Genomic DNA, 25,752 nt, shown 5'->3' with positions numbered 1-25,752 from the left:
CGTACCACTCAACTTATTCGAGAGGTCGAACTTCGATGCTACCTGTGCTTGGGGCACAGCCGTCGGTAACTATGATCATGTCACAATGGTGGACCTTTGACGCTGCCTGTTTTTTTGCACAGCCGTCGGGATTTAACTCCACAAAGTGTTGAGTATTCACACAAAGGTCTTGTGCAGTCATGCTAACGACCGACCCACAAGTGAGGCTATCGCACTCACTCGTAGAACATCCACACGCTTGTGGACGCTCCAAGACGTTCATCAATTGGCCATCTGATGAACAAGAGACAGGCATCGTCACGGCTTGATGCTGCCAATTTATGCATGGCTCGTAACTTCTGAGCCATGGTAATCCAAGGATGACATCAAATTTGTCATCCAAATCTAATACGATGATATCATCATCGTGCTGTTAGCTTTTTAACGTGTATTGGATACCAACTTCACGTTTTTTAACCGTTACAGATGCGCCTGTTGCTAGGTGTTAGAGGGATATCGCGCTCAACAAATTTGAGTTTGCGATCTTCTAGCGATTGGCGTCGAATAAAAATTTTTGACGCCCCTCAATCGACTAGGGACTTTATTTGGAATTCATTTGCCACTTTAATGCTAAGGTGATGATGTTAACCTCATCCCCTCGGCCAGTTACACACAATGTTTGTTTGTGAGGAGCAACTTTCGTCAAAAGGCCTGCAAATTCTTTTGACGTAGCGTGATAGCAGGGCGCTCCGTATTTACTGGCCCCTACCGTTTTTTCACGATTCGCCTCGCCATTGCGATTTCGTAACAGCGTCGTATCCGCGTCCTCCGCTGTTCCTTACGATAGGTCGGTCTTGTCGCTCAGTGTTTTTAGGTACTAGCCGTGGGGCACTACACTTATAGGCGTAATAGCCGTCTTTTGACAACGATTGCATTTTTGTAATCTTTTGTGACTTGAAGAGCGAGGTTTCTCTCTCTAAATACCATGGCTTCTGGACAACCGTTTTCTTGTCGTCTCGGTGGACAATAAGCACTACAGTGGACAAAGGCATGTTTAAGACTGAAGTCCTTCTGTATCACTATAGAAATCGCTTGGTCGAGCAACTCTAATTCTAGCCGGAACAGGCAGGTCTTAACAGGGCCGTCTGCAAGACCTTTAATAAACACAGTCACCTCGGTTTGTTCATGATTGGATGAGTAACGATACCACTGACCAGATATCGTGCATGTTGGGCATAAGCGTGCAGATCACGCTTGCCCTGGTTCAAATCCAGGAGCTCGGATCGAGCCCTGATTTCGGCACGTGGCGGCTCAAATGTTTGTCTGAGCCGGGCCTTCAAGACGTCATACGACCCAAAAATTAATGGGTCGTGAAGCTTAAGCGCCGCTGATGCCCTTTCGCGCCGGCACGATTTTGGGCCGCTCCAAGGCCCAAGATTTGGCACGTTCGGCTAAGTTGGACATGCCAAATTTTACTTTTGATGCATCATCTTTGATGTGGCCAGCTTCAATGGCGTCGTCTAATTGGACGAACCATATTAAAAAGGAGTTGCCTTCTATTGCTTTTAAACTCAAAGATTTCTATATTTAATCTTTCGGGTCGACGCGGAAGCGTCGGCCCATAAGCAGCATTTACATGCTGCTGTCTCAACAGATCCAATTGTTAAGCACACTGTTCCCTCAACACCTCCGCGTGTTGAGAGCCTTGCTGGTGAAGTAAGGCTACTTTTTCCTGGGCTTCGTCGAGTTCATGTTGTATGAACTCGGTTATGGCGGCATGTTGTTCATCTGTGTTCAGAGTGAACAGCATGGCGCCAACGGCTGGTCCGCGTACGACCGAACTCATGCGTTCGATCGCTCTCCATTCAAAGTCACTCAAATGAGTGAAGTTGCGTGATAGCCTTCTTGAGGGGCTGGAAAGCTCCATCCTTCTCCATCCATCACATCCATGTTGGATGGAACGTGCGTAGGCCTTTAAACGGACTACTAAGTGCTACCAGGTGTAATGGGGCACCCTTTGCTAGTATTGACCACAGAACTAGTCAACCTACACTGATTACAGTGAAGGTGGGGCGCCTTGACTACTTGACGTACACAACGTGCAGAGGAAGGTTTTAAGTAGCTAATAAGTCTTAGCTACTAAAAGTAAATTCTAAGGCTTTAGAATCGAGAAAAGTAAAACTGTATTAATATATTAAGTTCCTACGTAACGATCTTCGGTGCACTACTGATTTATTATACTAATAACTAACAATGTATGGCGCCTACTTCTGCACCGCACAATCGTGCCTTGTGACGATTGGCGGGGTTGATTCAAACTCAAATCAACCAATCAGTAGAAGTGATGTCTTATTGCGTCAATATGATTAAATTTGGTAATATTATAACTATTAAGTAAAAATATGCAAGATAATAATTTTGAACTTCTTTATTTATTTTCTCTTATAGGAAATGCTATTTATAAGTCCTCTTATAGGAAAGAATAATTATTTAACGGACACCGGCCATGCATGTTAGTTAGTCTTTGGAGGTCAAGCTAAGGATGAATTCATTTTGCTTTACTTCTACTTCAAATAGGCGAATCTTAGTGCTCGCTTTTGTACCCTCCATGAGCCACAATTTCCTTATGTTTCAGTTTCTGTCGGCTTTCGTTCATAATTTCTTTGTTGAGAAAGCATCTTTCAATTTAACGTTAAGTACCGATATATTGCGAAGTCTTTTTGCAGACCTTTCGAACTACTGAAGCTTGGAAAGTCTTGCGAAAAGACTTCGCAATATATGCGTACTTTCATGTTAAATAGTGTAATGGTAGCAACTTGTTGCTGGCATGTCAGGTGCCGTGTTATGACAAAGGACGTCACACAGTGGTCGCTAAGATTAAGTGAGAGGACTGAAAGCGGCGCGTAAAGCCGCTCGCTGTACTTCGTTCCTCCCGTTGACGATTTTACAAAATGAAAAGCTCGCTTTTGGAGAGGGGGTGCTGTAACGGGCTAAAGGCGCTATGTTACACAAATTATTAAGTATACTTTGGGTACTTAACGGGATGGTGATGCACATAGGTGTATCACATTGGAAGGGATCGTGGCTACGGTCATCCGTAATCCGAAGTATTCAGAATATTACGCGGTGCACATCGACAGAGGTGACATCCACTGATTAGATAAAAGGTTTCAAATTTGATTTGATTAAATACAAAACAGTCGAAAAATTTCTTCCCGCGCACATGAAGCTAAATTACCGCTTCCGTGACGATACTTGTAATAAGGTACTAAGTTTGATGGGTGAGGCCGCTTTTAACGCAACAAATACTTACAATCTTCTGGATACCCTCGACGGAAACGCTATTTCGCAAGAGTTAACCATCTTGGCAAACCGAAGAGAATTGAGTGTTTCGCAGCGGTGCTCGCCTAGTGGTGAGAGATTGCAGATCATAAGAGTTTTGCTATCTCCACTAAGAGAGGAGCTCAAAAAATGGGTCAACTTTGTGTCGCGGAAAGGGACATGCGTCGACTTTACGATTAAATAAATACCAATTAGACTTTATAGTGCGATTCAAGGACAATCGTGGCAGCACAAACCTTTTTCGCAAGGGAACACATCACATTTCCCAACGCCGAAAGACTCTTATTTATTGACGTCGCTTCTTTCAAAAGTTTCTTGCTGCTGTCACTACCCGACTTCGACACATGTTCAGACCCCTACAATTCAAGTGTTTAGCAAAAACGAAATTAATACTTAACACGAAATTAACAGTACCACGTACCGCCAAGTCGACAAGATTGATAACCCCGGTTCGCATCTCGTTAGTAAGCGAGTTCTTTCCTTTCAGTCTGGATTGTATAGAACAAAATGATACATAAGCACCACTTATCAAAGGCTATTTGAGTGACTCTTACCTCAGGGTGATGACGCAGTGGCTGCGCGAAGATTTGTCGTTTAATTGCGTCGAATTGGTAGACCTTTTTGATATTGCTCCTCGAAGCAAGTCCCATGCTTCTTGGTCGCTCCCGATCTTTTGGCTAAATGAATTCACTACGACAGTCTTTCCTTCGCTATCTTGACGAAGTTCAATTTTTTCGTGTGACTTAAAATTTACAAGATAAAGATTGTAAGTCAAAGTTGTTTGGCCATGCCGGCAACTTTTTTACCTCAATTGGCGCAAGTAAGTCACGGAATGTCTCGTTATAAATCTCAATTAGCTCAAGGCTGGCAGTAAAATCCCATCCGCCTGTACGTAATTCTTCTATACCTTTAAAAATTTGAGCAAACGCTCGTCCAACGATACCCAAGTCTGGCCATAAGTCTCGCAGCTTGCAGTTGGCAACATTATTACTCCCTTGCATCGTATATGTTTTACCCGATCTACAAGAAATTATTAGATGTCAATACGACACTCAGCGCTTCCGATTAGTTTATTAGACGATGCTTACCCAGTTTGTCCGTAGGCAAATATGCAAACGTTGTATCCATCTAATCCAGACTGGATCAGCGCAGACACTTCTAGAAAGACATCATCTTGCGAGCAGCTGCTATTGAACACCAGATCAAAGTCGAAACTGTACTTTTTGATCACATTACTCGAGCTATGCTGACCATATCCTACGTGGGACGTTGGATTGGCGCTGAGTTCAATCTGCCGCCGTTCACTGCGGTAATCGGGAAACGAAAAGACCTGCATACTTAAGTAAGCTTCACAAAATGTGAAAGAATACAAAGCAGCAATATACCTTCTCCCCCCTAGAGCTTGTAAGTTCATGCTCTAGAATAGGTCGCACGCGGCAGAAAACGCGGATATTGCCTTTTAATTCCATCACCTGAAGTCTGCATAAGTGACTGTTTGCGGCATCTCCAATAAATTTATTTTGTGATACACGCACCTTATTATGTAGGCTGCGTCGAACAGCTTCGGCGTTAAAAACTCGTTTTTCCAAATGGGCAGTGCTTTTTTGAAATCGACCTTTTGCCGTTTGATATTTTTCTTTTTTTCTCTCAAGCTTCTTTTTAAGATCATCCACCTGCAGCAAATAGCGCCGTATCATCTCTGTTGCTCCAGCCAACTCTCTTTCGAGAGTTAATATCCTTGCCTTTGTGTTATCCAGCACGCTTGATTGTGGTCGCAACGCATCCAAATTTGCTTCTAAATGCGTATGTTCAGCGTTCAAGTTGCTGAGAGCCTGCCGTTGGCTTTCTATTGCTAATTTTTTTTTCTTTTCATTCATCAAAATCTTTTGAAGAGAATTTGCTAGGTCATCGTTCTCTATTTGCAATCGCTCGCATTCAGATAGCGCTTTCGCCATTTTCTGATCATTTTTCTTCAGTAAAGACAATAACTCTTTCTTTTCTTTCATCCATTGAGCGTGCAGCGCAGATATTTGATCCTCTGCCCTATCGAGTCCGTCAGACAGTGTTGAACGCGCAGCCTCACACTTCTCGTAAAGTTCTTGAACATGTCTAAGGTGTGCAATTCCTTTTGATTCACGCTCAAGGGCTTCTTGCTGTTCACGTCGTGCAACCTTCAAATCTAGCTCCAACGCACAAGATGTGTCTTTTATTCCTTCGTTGGTTTTGCCAGAATTCAAGCCTCGCGATAAGTTGAGCTCGTTTAACTCCCTTGCGGATCGACTTCGATCTTCGAGCAGACTTTTTATGACTGCATCGCGCTCATTTACTTGCAACACTAGTCCTGTAATTTCACGACACAGCGCCTGAATCCTGTCCTCCTGCTTATAATCTTCAAACTCACTCAAATTCTGCAACTACAACTTATAATTAAAATTATATTGCGAGTGATCACATTACGCACCTGCGTATCATCAAAGCTATTGATCATCTCGGTATCTCGGTACTCGTTCAGTTCTCGCTCCAGCATTGCTGCATGCTTTAAAAGTGCGACTGCATGCTCGTACGTATCCGTGTATCTCTAAAGTAATGTAGCTCGTCAGTTACTTTTAATTATTTTACACCATTAACTACCACCTTCTTGTACAAGTACGCCTTCTCTTTATCCGATTTCGCACTAAGATCTTTCTCCTCCTCGAGAGATCGACTCATCAGAAATTGAACGGACGCTGGCACGAGTGAATTAATGTTCTCTTTTACGGGTGTATCGCTCATTCGATTAAAGCTCTCGAACATCGAACGATGTAACCGCTCTTGATGCGGCCGCAAAAAACTCATGGCGAAAGGCCTAGGCTCTTTAGGCACAGCGCTTATTTCGATGCTATGGCCACTACTCTCCGTCTGATTATCCAGAGCTAAATCATCTAACGGTTTCACATATCGTTCGTCGAGCCGCGTCACTGATCCCAAGCCTGAAGCGCTAGCCATAACTGGGCTAGAATGTTGGCTTGAGCTCAAAGAGCGGTGCTGCCAGTCAATGACATTTACATTGGGTATCATAATGTCTGCGTAGTAGCCTAGTATGCTTTCTGGCACGTAAATTCCGTTGAAAGTATCCCTTAAATGGTTGAACGCTTTACAATGTATAAAAAATGTGGCACAGACAAAACTACTACGGGCACAGACAAAACTACTACAGCCACAGACAAAACTGCTACGGCCACAGACAAAACAACTACGCGATTGATCTAACCAAGCACAGTATTAAGTAGTGGAGATGGCAAAATTGTGGTCATGTCTGTGGCCGTTCAGTTTGGTCTGTGGCCGTAGTATTAATGTCTGAGGCCATGGCGGCGGCCAAAAAATAAATGCATTATATCACGCAATTGTATTACCACAAAATAAAAGCAATTTTTATTGATTTGCTGGTCGGTTAATTGTTGTTTTTTAAAGTCTGCACTGCAATACTTCATTCAGTCCCTATGCAATCACTCATTATGCTTAGCGTGGTGTCTCGATCCTTTTTTACTGGTCCACGTCAGTTGAGTCGGCATTGATGTTCATGTCGAGCTCTTCGCCTGTAATGCGCTTATACAAATCCAGCACGTCCTCCGACGTAGTCTCGAAGTGGCTCGTCGGGTCGTACGAAGAACTAATGAAGCAATTGTCCTTCTTGCCGTTCCCTACAGGTTCAAACATGTCCGTTATGGCGTCAAAGCGCTCCAGAAACGGACCTAACAGCTTCACACCAGACTCCAACTCCTGCAGAGGCATCGATGTCTCAACGAGCGTGCTTACAATGGCAATGTAGATGCCCTGCGGCGCAACGCAGTGGGCAGACGACACCACGGCGACGTAGATGTCATTCTTGCGATTGGCTTGGGCTGCGGGAATGATGATCTGCAGCGACTCAGCATCGTTCGTGCTAGGAATCGGGTGATTTAGAACAAAGATAGAGCGAACAGCGACGCCAATCTTGCGCATCTTTTCCTTTGGAAAGTACGACGGGTCACCAATCACCAGCTTAGCCTTAGCCACTTCGTTGTCGCACTTAATACCCCATGCCCTCCCGTCCTTATCAGTCAAGATCTCATCGACTGCACGATTAAGCATGAATGTGCCACCGTTGATTGCACAGAGACGCGAAAAACTCTCGGGCAAACCGCCCAGGCCGTACAGCGGGTAAATGTATGGAGATTTGCCATAGCGCTCCAACGAGTAAGCATACAGTTTTATAGCACGGACAGTCTCAATGGCGGGACGTTGGTGGTACGATTCGTCACGCATGAGCGCCATCGCGTGGCCCATAAAGCTCTGAGTGTTGGCATCCACGCCGAATTTCTCAAAAAGATCACTCATGGGCTGCTTAAAAAGGTCTATACCCTCATAAGTTTTGGGATCGCCCTCCTCATAGTTATAAATATACATGATGAGCTTGCGAAACTTGCGCTTCTCAAACATACCCATGAGCGATGACCGCAGCGCTTCTTCACCCGTAGCAGGAACCTTGTGTGTACGTCCGCCTTTCACGACGTAGCTACCATCTACATTCTTAAACTCGAGGTAGCGGGTCACTTTAGTGTGCAGAAGCATTTTGACAAGTTTGCCGCAGGCCATGATAAACTTGGGCACCAGGTCCACGTTGTAATCCCGATCTGCGCCCAAGTCAGTACGTGGATCCTGTTCAGGCTTAAACTTCTTGTAAAGGTTTGTAAGGTTAGGAGAAGCACACTCGCCACCATAATACGGGTTGCGATCTACCACCAGCACTTTCTTACCGTTTACCGCAAGCAATCCGCTCAAGATGCACTCCTTAAGACCAGTTCCGAGCACTATTACATCGTACTCGCCGTCAGCTAGTGCCACTGCTCCTAGCGGTAGCCATGCCAAATCCTTCTTGCTCTTCTCCGCCATCTTTTGTGGGATAAATGCTATTTTTTTAGGAGTAAAAATCTGATTTTTGGAAGAAAAGATGATGTAATGTTTGAAATAATTTAGTCTTCATTTGTAATTGTTAAGCACGCTAATTCACTTGTTTTCCGAATATTTAAGCACAAAATTTGGTTCGACTGCAGCTAGAACCAACCTGACGATCATCATTTCGCATCGCGTCGTCGTGTGCATGCGCAATTTCCAAGTAAAAAAAAAAAACTCGGACGATTATTGCGCACACGATCTTATGGCTGAAAACGCCGCCTATTTTAAATTGTTCATGAGACTTGAATCGATGTGACTGCGCTTCTTTCAAACGAATTTCGTTTAAACAATTTTCGGTAAATAATTGTCGATTAAAACTAGCTGTGATTTGTAAAAATCGTCACCGATATGCAAGAGCTGCAAATTGCGCACAGTTAAACATTTCCGACGTCCAACGTTCTAATTTTACACGAAAGTCATCGGACTTTTAGGTCTCGGTTGGCATTTAAGACGGCGAGCTTAATATTGACTAGTTGCTAGGTGTTTTTCTAACGTATCAGATGCCAAAGATTAATAAGTTTGTCAAATGCATATACTTGCGAGTGCGCACATGTCCGCGCTCGTCACATAAATTTAAAGCTTTGGCCGATCGTGCCTGAAAGGCCGACTAGGTTAAAAGCTTATCAGCAACAAATTTAACGAAATGAATCTGATTTTTAGTCCATACAAATTGAGCGTATGAAATTGCAAGTTTCATCGATTGCCCTAATTTTTGTCCAGCATGCAGCGTTTAGCCTTTGCGGCTCAGTCTAAAGGCGCCTTCGGGGTGCGCGAATATCTGCAAGGTTCGTAATGACCATCTTCTTTTCATTACCAGTGCTATAAGCGCCATGCTACTATTCGCAGATAATCGCCAAGTTGCCCCCGACATTTTACACGAGCTAAGTATCTTCGTTGAAGTGGAAGACGGCGAAATTACAGACGATGATAGAGAATACTCCAAACTTGGCATCTGCCTTGAGCAGCATAGTTTGCGAGTGCAGCGCGATATATGGAGTGCGTTGGCGAGCGGGGCATCTCCAAGCACTGAAGCGGCTATGAGCCTGGCAAAAGCCTTCCTTCAAGTGACAGCAATGCCACGACGATACGAAACTGATGCTGTATGTTTGACGTTAGCAGAAATGGTGCTTGGAGTTGAGGAAAGTAGAAAAAAAAAAAAAAATTTGCCCAAAAATTCTGCGTTCCGACGTCGGATGCGGCGGCTGACATTGAATCAAGTCGACTTCTCCTTACATGAATTTGAGGCAGAAAATATGCCAAAGGCATTATCGTCAGAAATTTGCTCTATGACTCCAATAACGGCATATTTTCGAGTAAAAAAGCGCTTTAAAGCCGAAACTCTAGATACTTCGGCCACATTGAAACCAATGCAACAGAATTCGAGGGATAAATTGCCAATTTCGACACAAACAGGAATGATGATACACCAACAACCTTTGCTATCAAAAGAGGTCTGAAACATATTTCTACAATCGGATATGTATTGCTTGCTTTCACACGTCGTCTTTTGCGATAGGTGGAAGATCGCGCGTCCGGACTGGCTAAGCAGCTCGCTCAGCTGAAAAATGAAACAGCAATTGTGATTGATGATGTAGCTTCACGTGCTTTCGATTTGATAGCTGAAGTCGTTAATGACGTTCAGACTGCCAATGTAGCTAACGAGGTGACTTTTCAGCTTTTGTGCAAGAAACTTCGTATGGACTTGACCATGGACGAAGCTCTATTTCAGATCACAAGGTAGATATCTTCTAAAAATGATAATAATGTATACTAACGCAAGCAATTGCTATCGTCTTGTTGGCAGTGCATTAGTTGATTCTAATTGGAGTTCGCGGTACGCAGCAATCTTTCTCGAAACTAGCATCTTACCGAAGATCTGCTCGGCCAAATCAGTCATCTCTCGTGTACTTCTCCAGACCGCGCTTCGCTATAGTCCTAATTATAGTGAAGCTCTTGTTGACTCACTTTTACTTCCCCTTTTGGTGGGTGGAAATTTTAATAATTCCAAGTATGACATTGGGCCTCCGCAAGCGGAAGCAATTATTCGAATTTTACAGATTCCATACTCAATACCAATTCACCAGCTGGACGAATATCTTCGAAGATCTTTAAAAGCAACTACAGCCAGCGGTAGTGCCAATTCTTCGAGCTCGCTTTTGCTTTCCAATGATTCGGCATTATTGGTATTCCAAAACATATTCAGCATGAAACCAGCGTTATCATCATCGACAATAGAACTGTTTATTGAAGCGGTTGAAACCGTTCTGGAGCGCCCGGATCTTGGGGACATTAAAGGCTCGCTCAAATTTGCAACAGTTATATTCACGCTAATTTCAAAATTTCCACAACAATGTACTGGTCATGTGGAGATTCTTGAAGGAATTGTCTCCCAGTTAACTTCTATCATGGCGAAGACAACACTGCGTTTTCTACAAAAGCTTAATAAGAGAGAATAGCATTAATGCTATCACGATGGAAAGGTGAAGGTGTTGCTTCAGCAAAATATGCTTAAAATTTAGGATTTAGTGGAGTTATGTAACGAGGAATTCTACTGCATGAGCCATAACATTCGCTAATCGCAATAGAGTGGTGTCTCAAGACGAGCTGCAACAGTAATATCGACCCAGGCGATACTGCATTACTTTTTCCAATGCAGCAGGTGGGTGCAGTTCCAAAATTCGCCCGCAATCTTTGCCATGCTTTGCTGCCTCCAGTATCACATGTGCTCCTCCAGGATGCACGACAAGCAAACTTGTCACGTCTGCAATACTGTCACCGATACGGATCCAACATGAACGCTGGTTTTGGTGCCGTTTCATTTCGCAGGAAGAATACTCTCGCTCAACGTTGCAGGAATGTTCATTTGACGACGACATGCGATAATTTGATATACTTTGATGCCCTGTTGCCCTAGAAGTAACTAAAGAGTTTGCAAAGGCGACACACACGTGGTATTTCTTCTCAGCACATGAAAAGCAAATCTCGTTCGTACACACATCATTGCATCCAATGCATGCATCGCATTCGTTCGATGTTCGACTTCCTGACGCTTTGAAAGACGCCTGAAAGGCTTGCGATGAGCAGGTACCAGGAAAAGAGTAACGACTTTCCAGCAATGGACGGATTGTGTTTTCTGTGTCCATTTCACTTAAGAAACTTGTCTCTTTACAAGCAATACTTATAGGACTTATTTGACCACTCAAGCGCTTCTCTGGCGCTGGAACCGACAGTTGGTTTTGTTTTTTGCAGATTTGTGGTCCAAAAGCATGATTAAGATCGTACTTTGCTTGCTGCTTGACGTGGCTTCTGCAAGTGCTTTCGCCATTAAGTGATAAAATACACTTTTTCTTTTTCTTTTGCGTTAACAATTTTTGCAGCATCTCTTCCGACGGACTTTTATATGGCTCTGGTTTTATTGGCGTGTTCTTTTTATCATCTCGGATTGAACTCGGTGACTTCATAGAGTTTAAATACTCAAGTCTCATTGATCCGTTCGATGCAACATCATTCAACTTTTTTTGGTAAAGCAGCCTGTCCGCTGCCGCATTTGTGCAATCGCTAGTGCTGTTGCTAAATGCATAAACCGGCATTTCAATTGTTTTTCCAGTACAGAATAAAAGTGACGGAGGCTCCAAGCTGCTCTCAGTTATGGCTTGGTAGCTATTCAAAAAAGAATTCAACGCGCGCAGACGTTCCTTTTGAGTATCGTTATAATCTCTTTCAATAAAATGCGACAAAGGCGATACATGAGGTTGATGTGTGGCTCTGGTCGCGAAGTGACACAATACGAATTTTACGAGTGCCACTGATGTCTCGGCCATCCGAACAAGACGAACGTCGATGATTGATTCCACCAGAAATCGGTGTTTTTCCAGTAGTTTTTCTGCAACAGCCTCTATCTGCTTGACAGCCAATGTATCATTAAGATTATTCTTTTGCAACGAATGTCGGTTGCTCGCCGCAACGTAATTTGGGCAATCAAGCGTCGCCCGCTGCTCCATTACTGCACTTTGCAGATACACCACTATTTGGTGCAATGTGAGTAGCGTCTCGTAAAATACCACATTAATTGTATTCTGGATCTGAGCCTCCTTTGTGAATAAGATGGAGGGATGTGTTGAAGAATTAGATAGCAAGTCAAATTCAATTTCTGGATCATCCACCCAGAAAGCTGTTCCGTTAAAAGACAAGTTTGCTACGCCAGATGAATTGTTCAAGTCATCTAACGAGGCCGGAATAAGTTCGGCAATGGTATGTAGCAGCGCCTCGTGGTAGACAAGGTGCTGAATCAGTTTAGCACGCTGGTCCCCAGCTCCATTGCACCCTGGAGCAGTATTGATAGTCCGAATGCCCAACAAACATTGCAGCAACCTGAGGCACCAGTAGCAAGTAAGAACTTCTTGCTGTAATACGAGCTCATGGACAGTGTCAAAAAGTTGAGGAATCTACCCGCAAACACAATGGTCAGCATTCAAAATAACATGTCATAACAAGCAAGCTTACAAACCATCTCGTCTGTGAAGCATGCATCTGGATGGTGATATAAGCGCAAAAGTGCTTGTATGGTGGTGGTTATCTCAGATCTGGTTGTATCTCCATATCGTCTATGTGTGGCTACTAACATAATAAAATGCTCAAAGACAAGTCTTATCGACTTGTTTACTTCGTCAGCTTGCCCAGGTCCGCTGTGCATAAGCTCGTCCAGTGGGAGATTGGCATTGAGCTCTTCCATAGCAACAGTGATGCTCACGCCCTCATACATGAATAGGCCTGAGTCGATGGAATGGCGCATGTCGAACGAAGGCTCTGTTGCACGCTTGTTACTATTGATACGGCGCTGAAACCACCCGCCACGCTGGCTCGTATCAGATCTTGCTGTGTCATTGTTTCCTAATGAAGCCCGAAGTCCACCTTGTCGCCTGCGAAAAGACCACACACTGCTGCTTCGACCTTTTTCGCCGTAGCTGTCTTCTCCGCGACCTGTATGCGAGAGTCGCCTTAGCAAGAACGTTGTCATTGTCACGCCGGCAGTATTGCTATCATCAGTGGCGCTGTCAGCAGTATGAGGGTAGTAGAATCGGCAATAATTGAATCTCGAAGAGTTGAGGACAACATTGTGCTGACCTGCCTCTCGACACACCAGCAGTAGCATGATGACAAGCTGATCGCGGCCGTCTACGTCAAGGATAAGCAATTCTTCTTGCTTAAATTCCAACACTAGCATTCGCAGATCCCAATCAGGGCGGACAATCGCTAAAAGTGCGCTGTACGGACGCGCAATTACAGTGCGCATGGAACAGTGCATCTCGACTATAAAATCGCCCTGAAGAATTAATTGTATCTTCTTATATACCTTCTTTTCGGTGTCGCTAGAATCGCTCCGAGGCACTGCGTCGCCCTCATCCACCGTCGTATTTGCCATCTTGACATCGAAACGGATGACTGATGCACGATTCAGCAACTTTAAATTATGAAACCGAAGTTGCTGCGCCGTGATGTGTGTTGAGGTCGTGCAAAGCCCAATCCCCACCTCATTTGCAGCAGCTACGATCGCATTTAGACAATCATGTCTATCGGTGCAGATAAAGAATCGATCATGAAAAGCTGTCGACAGCACCATGCCCTCGCAATGCTCAGTCGAGTATGCGGTCATGCGTAAATAAAGATACGGAAGATTCTGAACATGGCGCCCGCGTTCGTCCAAGAAGACAATACTCGACACCGTCACTTGCAAGAACAGCAGTTTGTTGGACCCATTGGCATATTGCTCAATACAGCGGAAGTGGATTCTTGGGGCATACACTAAACGATAGAGCGATGCTTTTCCTTTAGCTTGGCAACGCAGCTTTGCTAGTAGCGATAGTAGATGGCCCCTAGCGGGGCAGTTAAACTTCAATCTGGCTGAACGGAAACGTGATGTCTCGAGTCTAAGAACGAAGTCATTTTTAGTCGGGAATAGCTTCACGGCTTCGATGTCAATAATATTCCACTGATTTGTGCATAAAAATGTTTCTGGGTTGTACGTGCTTAGTGTGGAAGCCGTGACCACGAGAATGCGTGGATATGTGACCCACCATGACTCTTTAGTTGCTAGATATTGTGCGATAACTGTGTCACCGCCCGAAAAACTTCCTGATGGTAGAGTAGAGTCAATAAGTGGGTTCGCCACCATAAGATTAGATATTGCGACAGGCGAGATGCAGAGGCTGCTTCACTGCGAGGCACTGAGAAAAAGTTGATGTAATACTGATAAAGTGTCGTTACGACGGCATCCATGGCGCTAGTAACGGAAAGTATTATTCAAAAAAAGACACGTTCAGTACGGGGGGGGGTTACCGTGGTTGCTCATGAGTCTCTGCAAATGTTCCTGTGAATAAATACTACTTGTTGGTTGAAAATGTTAGGGCAGGGGTATGTAACTATAGAGGCCTCACGTGAATTATCTGCCGCCTAAGGCGAAAAGGTGGCCATGATTTAAAATTATAACGGGACGAGACTAAAAAGAGCCAAGCATTGGTAGAGGTAGGCAGCAACGGGTAGCTTCAGCAAATCCGAGTAAAGTGTGACCAACAAGGCACTAGAATTCAGGCACACGTGAAGATGGGACTAATATATCGGCGTGCAAGGACCTCTTGAAGAAGGAATCTACATCGCAAAGGAATCAAGACACATTTTGAGATTTATTGTATTTGCCGACGATTTCTTCAGATGATTGGATAGTTTGGCTAATCAATAACACCAAGGCTTTGACTTTATGGTAAAAGAACGGTCCCCACAACTAAAATTGATATTCCCACAGCTATTTTTAATTAATATTTATTTAAATTTAAATGACTTAAATTGTTACTCTCACAACTATTTTTTTAGAAAAATAATAATTTTAAACTCGCAATTAAAATGGTTATTTCCACAACTTCTGTAATGATTTTAATTGCAAGTTCAATCCAAAATGCCGAATCGCCAATAGACATTATGTGTCACCTGTGATTGGCTAATATATATTATATTTCAACTAGCAGTGGCTATTACTATTATATTTCGGCTTTGATTGGCTAGTACATACTATGTTTCGACTGTAGATTGATGCCACAATGTCCACAGTATTCTTTATCTATATGAAGGATGCTTGTTCAGCTCCTTTATACAGTTTCCATTCATTCAATGCTTACATCAAAACTTGACAAAGACACTTGCCCTTTACAACATTTTAGCACCAGTACACCAAACCTATAACACATTTGAAGAGCTCTTCAAAGATGCACAAGAGTTTGCATTCATTGATGGCTACGCATAAGCTTTAAGAAAATCTGCGATACAACATAGTGACTTATGAGGAACATACGAAATGTGGTTATCATGCAATTGCTCACCTGCTGCAATGGACCGATACCTGTAACCAGCTGGTTTGGTTCTCCTGCATGTGCTGTTCTTGCAGCTACCTGCTATTCAAGGTCAGTGTTTATTTTGACTGAAGATGGATCCGAAACTTCTTTCAATCCATACACCACAGTAGCGAAAGGAAAGGTACTCTTGCAAGTCAATAGTAACCACTGGCAAATGGCTCAGCTGCATCTTGGTGTAAAGTTACCTTGGGTTAATGCAATTGCATTAGTGAGGAACGAGACTTTTGGCTAGTTCAGATCCAGTTTTCCTTCATCGAGTTTTTGATGTAACGTCATGTTTTCGGCGTTGTGTTTATAGCAATTAATATCTTTACAGAAGTTGTGGGACTAACAACTTTAGTTTGCGAATTTAAAAGCATTTTTTTAAAAAAGTTGTGGGAGTAACAATTTAAGTAGGAGCGGTTTATGAAATTCAAAATAAAAAACATTTTGAGAAATAGTTGTGGGGATATCAATTTTAGCTGTGGGGTATCAATACCCTTAACGAACCCACCTCTAACGAGCCAGTCATCTTAAAATAAGCGTATAGGCCTTTTCAAGAGGTTTTTGGAGTTTTTACTGCCCAGCGGGGCTACTCAAGTTTCCTCCAGAGTCAAACTCTCTTTTGTAGTACAACAATATAAAATTGATTTTTTTATACTTGCAAAGCAAATGAGTCGCTGGAGTCACTGGAATTGCGGCGATGAACAGGTACAGTAAGAGCAAACAGCCTATAAGACCCCTGTCCTCAGCGCAATTGGGTTTGTTGCGCCGTCCACGAGTTCGCGACGGTGAACACTGTTGGAAAATGGTATTTCACAGATTGAAATACCGCCAGGTCCCAAGCCATCAAGAAAACAACTGCCGTTCTCCAGAATTGTCTTTCATTTGTATATTTTGGTGTGTTGCAGGTGACAGAAAAGACGGAAGGTGTGAGCATACCATTTCGCAGGAGCAACGAGCAACTGCAAATCAGGGTGGTAGGAGGTATGACACAAATAGTGTTGTTTATAAACTTAATCTTTGAAAACACTTCTTTGGAGACCTTTCTTGCTTTTTATTAGAAGGTTATGAGCCCAGTGGCGGATGAGGAAGTGCTTAGGGGCGCAACACCTAATTACGCAGGGAATGCGTATGGGGAAGAAGCGCATGTGGCAGCACGCGAAGGGGCGCCACTGAGGAAGAGTACTTGGGCGCTCGCGAAAGGGGAGTGCCAAGTGTGGAACCCTAACCGGGCAGCGACATTGCGGCAGAGCTGGCTAGGATTTCTTTACGTTTGAATTCTATGGATAAAGAGCGTCGTCAGGGGTCAGGGCCAAGTGTTACGAACTCGTAATTTGTATACAGGTGAATTTAGGTCGACGGGTCAGGCCCCACGACCAAACGTGAAGTTGGACCTTGGAGTTGGTGGACAGACATTAAGTGTTTTTCGCTAAGCGAAGTGGAGTACATTGTCCATGTAACAGGGTGTATCGTTACATGAAATTAACACTTAAAGGTTGTTAATTAATATATTATCGAAAAGGTAGATAATCTTTGGAGGATATTACTTTAAATAGTAATGTTCAAATTTCTTATCCATAAATTGGTATAGACAATTATATCAATTTATTCCGCAGACTAATCAGCTGTAGAGATAAACAAAAGAGAGATACAGATAAGATAAGAATTCAATTGCATGTTTAGTATTAGATTATAATTAAGTTAGCATGTACAAGATAGATAGAAGAGATACTGAATAATATTGATACAGTTTTCATTTATTCCTCTTTACCTTAAAGAGAAGTCTTCCTCTGCACGTACTAGTGTACGTGAAATAACGTAAGGCACCACTCGCAACTGAAGCAGTGCGAAGTGGACTTGTACTGAAGCAGTACAAGTCGTAGTGCGCCGTTACACGCTGGATAGCGCAGCAACCATTAATGAGAGCGCTGCCCGCAGTGGCGCAGCCGCTACTCTTGGGTAAAACCACAATGTCTATCGCATAGACCATTATCCATTTTTGGTTCTGATATATAGGATTTTGAGCTTAAAGCTTCACCGACGACACGTGAACGTGCTCAGTCAATGTCACAAGCCAGTCGTTTTGTACGTGGCTATGTGATGACGGGTAACATATTACCGACGCCCCCTCCATCTAAACGGCCTCGCTTAAACGGGCCAAGAGCGTCGCTTCCAAAGTGCGCTATTTTAGACGCACATAACTAATATGGTGTCTTTAAATTATGGAAGGCTTAGAAAAAATCGCTTATGCGTATTTTCCCGATTCTGGTCGTTTTGCATTCAAATAAAACAAATGATTAATTAGAGGCGGAATTCATGCGCCGCATTCATCCGCATTCCGATGCGATGAGACAGCGGTCGCAGCGAATTGATTTCGCCCGCTTGCGCATCAAAGAAATCATCGACAGTACTGTACCCCCCCCCCCGTTTCTTCTCACAACGCTACTTCTGGTAGTCCATTTGAGACTAGCGAAGAGGCCTCAGCTGGGGCTCCTTTTCATAGGCAGCCACCACGCCGGGCACATCAATACGTAGGGTATCGATCAGTTCCCAAGAGTCAAAACTCTTCGGGTAACCTTAAGTATTGGACGAGGATCTGATACCCTTGCCTCACGGAGCGGTGGGCAAGCAATCTTCCAACAAGGAAGCGTTGATTCCCACTCGCATTCATTAGTGCAGGCGGCGCCCGATAGGAGTGGCGATCTTGCCCACCTACTCGCGGCTGCCTTACCTTCGTCCGTTCAGTCACAGGCGTTTAGCTCTGCTGAAGGACGTATTGCGGATCTCGAGGGTCAAGTCTCGCGACTGACCTCGGATCTTTATGATGTCCGAGCGAAGGCTCGTCAGGGTTATGGACGCCTGAAGACTCGCTTGGACCTCTTTGAGAGGATAATGCTGAGGAATCCGCGTTACTCGCGTGATGTCCCTCGCTCTCCAAGTCCAGTTTGTGGTGGGAGGCGTTGGTCCGATAGTTTTTCGCCTTCTCCGTCCCCCTCACCCGAACGACGCTCGACTCACAATTGGCGTCACCATGGGTCTCCTTAGACGGATGGGAATATGTAACAACATTTGGGTCTACATACCGTTTCAGACGACCCCTGTAAAATACAGGTGCGTCTTCATATACGGGCGAATGGTAGGCCTATAATTAGGTCTTCAACCTCTTTTAGCACGTCAAAAAGCCTAACGAAACTTATAGGTAGGCAAGCAGTACTAAATAGTTGTTATGGCAAGCTGTCACCTTGTGATCCCTTGAGAATCGATGTGCCTCATGACACAGAACTCAAGCTGATTATCCTTCACGGGCTCCATCATGCGCCACCTAGTGGGGCATCTGGGCCGTGAAAAGACATTCTTACGAGTGTCAGAGGAATTTGGGTGGCCACACCTATATAGATGGGTGGCCAACTGTATTCACTCTTGCGAACAGTGTCAGCTCATTAGGCCTGCACCGTCCAGCAGTGCGCCACTGAAGCTGCTACCGATTCCAACCAGCTGTTGGAAGTCTGTAAGTCTAGACTTCATGTTTGGCATGCCGCCCTATCATAAGGGTCGGACAAGGCTAGTCGTCTTTGTAGACAGACTGAGCAAAATGGTGCATTTAGCACCATGTAAGACATCGATCACAGGCAAGGAGGCAGCTCTCTTGTTCCTGGATCATGTTCATCGACTACACGGAATGTCCGAGTCCATAGGATCGGACCGGGATCCACATTTTACGTCTGGTTTCTGGCGACATGTGTTTGTGCTGCTTGGTAGAAAGCTCCACATGTCGATTGCAGATTATCCCCAGACCGATGGCGAAACAGAACGTGCCGATTCGGTCGTGGCGGATGTCTTTCGCACGATAGCAACTCCCAAAGAGTGGAGCAAGCAATTGCAATTTGTGGAGTTCGCTATAAATAACAGTGTCTACGCCATTACGGGTGAGACACCGTTTTATATAAACGGACTGCGCCATCCTCGGACGCCAGTCTCATTTGTGAGCAGCCCGAGTCTTAGTGGGGGAGGGCCCTTCACTGTGCTCGGTGAGAAAGAGGGACATAGTCTCGTCAATATGACGATGACCCATGAGGGTATCATCTCAACGACAAAAACTTGCCTTAGTGACCCTGCCAGTTTAGCGGTGGTCAATAAATTTACGCCTTATGACCGACCTCTCGGCGTATCATAGGCGGGTTTGATGCCAAAAAAGCGTGAGCGAGGCTCAACGCTTTGTGGACGAACGATAAGCCATCACACGTAAAGTCCGTGACGCAAATGCAAGCACACAGGACAAGCAAAAAGGATATGCGGATTGAAATGGTCGCAAAAATATTGAACGCTTTAGAGTGGGAGGAAAAGCACTATAAAGTACTGCTTCCCTACCTAAGAATGCAATTCTGTACTACCTGGAGGTACTACAAAGTTGTTGCCGCGTTTCATTGGGCCCTTTACGGAGGTCGAAGAGGTTGGAGACCTAAATTATAGGCTCACCCTTCCCCCGTATATGAAGACGCACCCCGTATTTAACGTAGGTCGTCCGAAACGGTATGTAGGACCAAATGAGATCGCATATGTCCATCTGGCTAAGGAGACCGACTGTGAGTCGAGCATCGTTCGGGTGAGGGGGATGGTTAAGGCGAAAAGCTATCGGACCGATTTCTCCCTCCACGAACAGGACTTGGAGAGCGAGGGACATCACGCGAATAACGCGGGTTCCTCAGCATTATCCTCTCAAAGAGGTCCAAGCGTGTCTTCAGGCGTTCATAACCCTGACGAGCTGCAATACGCCGTTCAGCAGCGCTAAACGCCTGTGACTGAACGAACAAAGGTAAGGCAACCGCGAGTAGGTTGGCGAGATCGCCTCTCCTATCGGGCGCCGCCTGCACTGATGGATGCGGTTGGGAATTAACGCTTCCTTTTTGGAAGGTTGCTTGCCCACCGCCCCGTGAGGCAAAGGAATCAGATCCTCGTCCAATGTAAAGGTTACCCGAAGAGTTTTGACTCTTGGGAACCGATCGATACCCTACGTATGGATGTGCCCGGCTTGGTGGCTGCCTATGAAAAGGAGCACCAGCTGAGGCCTCTTCGCTAGTCTCAAATGGACTAGAAGAGAAGAAACAGGGGGTACAGTACCGCCCAGGATTTCTTTCAAAGGTTAGCGGGTGAAGTTAATTCGTTGCAACCGCTGCTTCATCGCATCGGAATGCGGATGAATGCGGCGCAGGAATTTCGCCTCGTATTGGTCGGGCGTTTCATTTCACGCAACACGACCGGGATGCACATAATTATTATCGCGTCTTCAAATCATGGAGGGCTCAGGGAAAAGCGGTTTAGCGTACTTGGGAAAATACGCTCAAGCGATTTTCACTGAGCCCTCCATGATTTTAAAGACGCAATTATAATTATATGCATCTAGAAGAGCGCGCTCTAGGAGCGACGCTCTTGGCCCTTTTAAACGAGGCGATTGAGATGGACGGGGCATCAGAGATATGCCACGTTCTAAACGACTGGCTTGCCGGCTTGTCGGCGGAGCTTTAGGCTCCGAATCCTCTCTTTCAGAGCCATTATGGATTATGGTCTGAACATAAGACGTTGTGGCTATTCCCAACGGAAAAGCGGCTGCGCCTTTATGGGCAGCGCTCTCATTACCTGTCGCTACGCTATCCAGCGCAGACGACGAGACAACGTTCGTAAATGTTGCTGTCTCCATATTATGAGCCATGAGAGAAGTATGGATGGGCAATAATGCGCCATCATTATTCCTCAGGAGCTCGTTGTCCGCATCACTACTATGAGGTGACGGCACCGGTGTCGACTCATTGTAGTCGACAATGAGCGACGGATCAGCATCGTCACTGTTAAAGTGGGTTATATTGTTTAGCCCTGTTAACGCGACAGCAGCAGTAGCTGTTGGCGGTTTGACTAAGGCATTAGACGCGGCCGGCGAATTAACGCGGCGCGTGCGCTTAGCGTGAGGTTGAGCGGGCGTCTTCGCAGACGACCCACCAACGTGGCCCCTTTTAGGTGGCATCTTTGGCGCCGTGTATGGAAACGCACGTCGCTAGAGTGATTGAGTGAACTAGCGGCGGGGGAAAGCTGCTCGCAGTTCCTTGCTCCTCTTCGACGAATTTAAAAATGTGAATTCGATCTTTAAGGGGGGATGATGTAACGAGCTAAAGTTGTCCTAATGTTACACAGTCCCCGTTAAGTACACTTGGTATACTTAAGGAGATGGTCAACTTCTAAATTAAGTAATTAGACCCTGCACTCGGGTGTGGTTCATATTTGTGACCAAACCTTGTATATGTGATGCACGTAGGTGCATTCACATTTGGAGAAATGATGCCTAGCGTCATCCGTTACGCGAGGTATCTAGAAAGATAAGCTTGCAATACATATTAGGTGTTATTTACAGAGATGACATATTGATTGGTAAAAATAGGTATTTATATTTTAATGCGATAAAATATAAATCAGCCTTAAGACTACTTCCTAATTGGTAAGTGCGCACGAGGAGCTGGATTACCGCTCCCGTGACGACTCTTAACTAAAGTACTTAGTGCGTTGGGTGAGGTCGCTAACGCGATCGCCACAATTTCCTCACTGCACGCAAGAGAAGCTGGTTAAACCGCTTCCTCGCTGTGGTAGGGTGTGTGTCTAAGTAGAGCGTGGCCGCATTACGACGTGCCTGCCTACAAGTTATGTTTACTTTAACCCTCTCTAAAGCAAGTGTCTTAAAGAGAGTCTTCCTCTGCACGTACAAGTGTACGTAGAGTGGCGTGTGGTGTGGGATAACGGGGCACTGCCGACTTGTACTGCTTCTGTAAAAGTTCACTCTGCACTGCTTTAGTGCAAGTGGTGCCACGCGTCACTTTACGTACACTAGTACGGGCAGAGAAAGACTCTCTTTAGAACACTTGCTTTAAAAAAGGTTAAAGAAAACTAACTGAATATAATTATTTTTTCTGTTTCTATCTGTTTCATACTAACTGAATTAGATACTCATACAAAGATGTGATAAGGTCTTATCTGTCTCTCTCTTTGCGCGCATCCAGTGCTGACTAGACCGCGGATCAAGTAGATATAATGGTTTATATATACCAGTGGATAAGCTTTCCGAATACAACTATGTAAAGTAATATTTTCCAAATATTATCGAAATTTTAGATAGCATATTAATTCACAACCTTTAAGTGTTAATTTCATGTAACGATACACCACGTTACATCACCCCTCCCATAAACGACAATCGCTATAATTTTCATTGAATAGAGTGGCCACTATAAGACCACTTAACTGTGAACGATGTTGATTGGTCAGAACCATCCCTTTCAGTTCTATCGCATGGTCAACGAGTCCATGCGGGTAGCAATTAGTGCGGAACCTTCGTCTGCGGTACATGCAGCCACGGGCGACGCATTATTGTCTCTTGCGGCAAACATTTCATCTGCCGTATTATTGTCTTCTCCCGCAACGCAAGATGTTGCAGGTGCACGTGGTGATACACCACGTCAGTGTGACCCCTCTCTGACGGTCGACTATGAATGCGAGACGGACGAGATGGCCGACTCGGGGTGAGCGGAACAGTCGCCTGAACGTCGTCAAGCGGCTGACTATGAGCCTTCGAATTAAGGGGGCTCAATCGGATAGATGCTAATAGCGTTTGCTATAGCATGCGTATTTCCGACGATGAGCATGATTTCTCATCGCCAGCACCGTCTACCGTGCCCTTACCCGCACATATCCCTGTGCGTGGTGATGGCGATGCCGTAAGTAATCGTAATAAAAGTTCTTGTAGTACCCCTGCTTCAGTGGGTACCCCTCAGGGGAGTGCAGAATATAAAATGTATCGTCTTAACCCTGAGAAGAAGCCGTGGCTTTTGCCCGAATGGCTTCTGAAAAGATTGTCTGGAAAGACTACTCCACACCATAAATATCCCTTATTTATTGCGACAAAGCTACACGGCCTTCACCTAGCGCAAAGAATTTTCGCGGTGAGAAGGAAATTCATCTTGTGCTTTTCTTGAGAATCGATGGCATAGAGGCAACAACAAGCGAAATAAATGATCGTTGACAAGCCTGGAACGCATGTATTCGCAATGTCAAAGACATTGGATGCAAAGCCTGGCTTCAAAGACTTAACGCGATTCGCATGAACTTTGACAAACGAACTTCAAACGGTGCAAGCTTTAACTGCGTCGGTTGTCTCGTGAGGTATTCCCTGTCCGTTTGTGTCGACAACACAAAACGGGTGAAAGAGGATGTTTATTCTATTTTTTTCGCCTTGGGAAGAGCTCGCAGCTCTATCGAGATGCTCGATGCGATTGACATTTTGCAATCGATTTACAGGCGCCAGGGGCGCGTGTTTTTCGATGGACCTTCTGATTCAATGGGTCTCGTCATGCTGACGGATGAGGCCCTCAACGTCAACATCCAGCTGGGAACGAGGCTCCCGGCTGTCATGCGAAGGTGGATAACCGCGCCAGCGACAAGATAAATGGTTCGCTGCCCCTTCAGATCATGGTAACTTACAATGCGCTCCACAAGGAAACGTTGACCACCGTGGGAATCGACCAATGGTTTTGGTGAGGGAGGGCAAATTAGATCCGACCTGTGTGTCGAATCTAGAGTCGAAGATCGACAAACTCGACCACTACCTCCATGTATTGGAGGAGGGTCTTGATCACGAGTGTGATAAGCGTCACTCGTTGGAAAAGACGGTGCAGACTCACCGTATTGAACGGTTGGACGACCGTTCGAAAAGTGCGTATTCAACGTTGAAGTACGAACGGGAACATCACGCTCTTCATGACGAGCTGTCGTCAGCTCGTCGCAATTTCGAGGAACTTCTGATTCGGCATGAGAATCTCCAGACTTAACATGAGAGTCTGGGTCGTGATCACAAGAATCTTCTGGGGATTCTTGAAAGGGGTCTTCAGATCCGTCCGCGGAAAACCCGCGTACTGATGGTACGGGCTGAGTCGACCAACGTAAAACGTAGGATGCCTTTGCATCCTTCGTGGCAACTATATTGTGTACGGACTGCCTCTGCGAAGCAGTACACGGAATCGCCCAATGAACTTGGGGAGTAGTTTACTACTACCACGTTAGTGACTACATGCCTAGGTAAGTTTACCGTAGACATTTGTACTTGATCATATATTTTAAATGAAGGAACATTTGCTCTTCCAAGTTTGTCTGCGTTCCGTTTCTGCCGGTCCACTGCGTTAGCAGTGGAATCCTGTATGAAACGGAATATGGATTCTTGAGCCAGCAGAAATTATCTGCTGACGCATTTTTCCTGTCTTTTTCAGTGCGCTTTATGCGCACTGCCATGAGATCTTTCCCATCTTCGATGTCGATTGTTTCGACATCGACATCATTCGCGTCGTTAGTAACTTCGACGCGTGATGAGCATGATCCAGAGTTGGTTTTCTTGTGCGATTACAAAACCCCCTTTTTTTGGGGTGGGTATGCGTGGTTGGAGTAAGCCATTCAGATAGAACGGTGTATGCGTTGTAGACGCATGCATCGAATTGTTAATGGTGAATTCGACCATCGGTAACAATTCTCTCCAATTCGGATACGTTTGGACGTAACCTCGAAGTATCTCTTCGAGAAAGCGATTTATGCGTTCCGTCTGACCATTTATCTCTGGATGATCAGAAGTTGACATAGTCAGCCGTATTCCGAGAGATCAGAACACCGATTGCCAAAACTCCCCCGAAAGCGTGGATCTCTATCGGACACTAATTCACGGGGTAAACCGTGGAGTCTGATTACCGTGTCGATAAAGACACTGGCATAGCTTGGAGCCGTTATTCACTCTGGTACTTTAGGTAGATGTACCATCTTGCTGAATCTGTCTACAAAAACAATGATTTCATTGTATATATGATCGCCGTCGGGAAATCCGAAAACGGAGTCCATAGATACGGACTGCCAACATTCTGTCGGAATTAGTAGAGGTTGGAGAGGTGCACGGGATGAAGGGCTAGGCTTCACCCGTTGGCATACCTCGCAAGAACGAATGTACTTGCGCACGAACTGATACTGGCGGGGCCAGTAAAAGTCGCGACTTGCTGTG

General features: G+C 45.0%; 4 protein-coding genes across 4 annotated transcripts; 1 reads left to right on the top strand and 3 right to left on the bottom strand.

The window, feature by feature from the left end:
• Positions 1–3,135: 3,135 nt before the first annotated feature.
• On the bottom strand, positions 3,136–6,378 carry CCR75_004927 (uncharacterized protein; the record flags this gene model as incomplete). Its single annotated transcript, XM_067963013.1, has 9 exons — positions 3,136–3,677; positions 3,743–3,809; positions 3,876–4,063; positions 4,128–4,341; positions 4,410–4,651; positions 4,707–4,793; positions 4,857–5,729; positions 5,783–5,899; positions 5,953–6,378. The coding sequence occupies 9 exons, from the start codon at positions 6,376–6,378 to the stop codon at positions 3,513–3,515; spliced, it is 2,379 nt and encodes a 792-aa protein (XP_067816564.1). The 3' UTR covers positions 3,136–3,512.
• Positions 6,379–6,843: 465 nt separating this feature from the next.
• CCR75_004928 (uncharacterized protein) lies at positions 6,844–8,232 on the bottom strand (the record flags this gene model as incomplete). The annotated part of the gene is made up of 1 exon (XM_067963014.1): positions 6,844–8,232. The coding sequence occupies one exon, from the start codon at positions 8,230–8,232 to the stop codon at positions 6,844–6,846; it is 1,389 nt and encodes a 462-aa protein (XP_067816565.1).
• Positions 8,233–9,016: 784 nt separating this feature from the next.
• CCR75_004929 (uncharacterized protein) lies at positions 9,017–12,811 on the top strand (the record flags this gene model as incomplete). The annotated part of the gene is made up of 4 exons (XM_067963015.1): positions 9,017–9,080; positions 9,142–9,746; positions 9,812–10,032; positions 10,100–12,811. The coding sequence occupies 4 exons, from the start codon at positions 9,017–9,019 to the stop codon at positions 10,749–10,751; spliced, it is 1,542 nt and encodes a 513-aa protein (XP_067816566.1). The 3' UTR covers positions 10,752–12,811.
• CCR75_004930 (uncharacterized protein) lies at positions 10,890–14,467 on the bottom strand (the record flags this gene model as incomplete). The annotated part of the gene is made up of 2 exons (XM_067963016.1): positions 10,890–12,740; positions 12,803–14,467. 2 exons carry the CDS (start codon positions 14,465–14,467, stop codon positions 10,890–10,892), a joined length of 3,516 nt encoding a protein of 1,171 aa, XP_067817053.1.
• Between the last annotated feature and the right edge of the window lie 11,285 nt (positions 14,468–25,752).

Source organism: Bremia lactucae, linkage group LG4 (genome assembly GCF_004359215.1).
Source record: "Bremia lactucae strain SF5 linkage group LG4, whole genome shotgun sequence".
NCBI classification, from domain to species: Eukaryota; Oomycota; class Peronosporomycetes; order Peronosporales; family Peronosporaceae; genus Bremia; species Bremia lactucae.
Note: the sequence above shows the minus strand (reverse complement) of the source record. Positions and strands in the feature narration are given on the sequence as shown.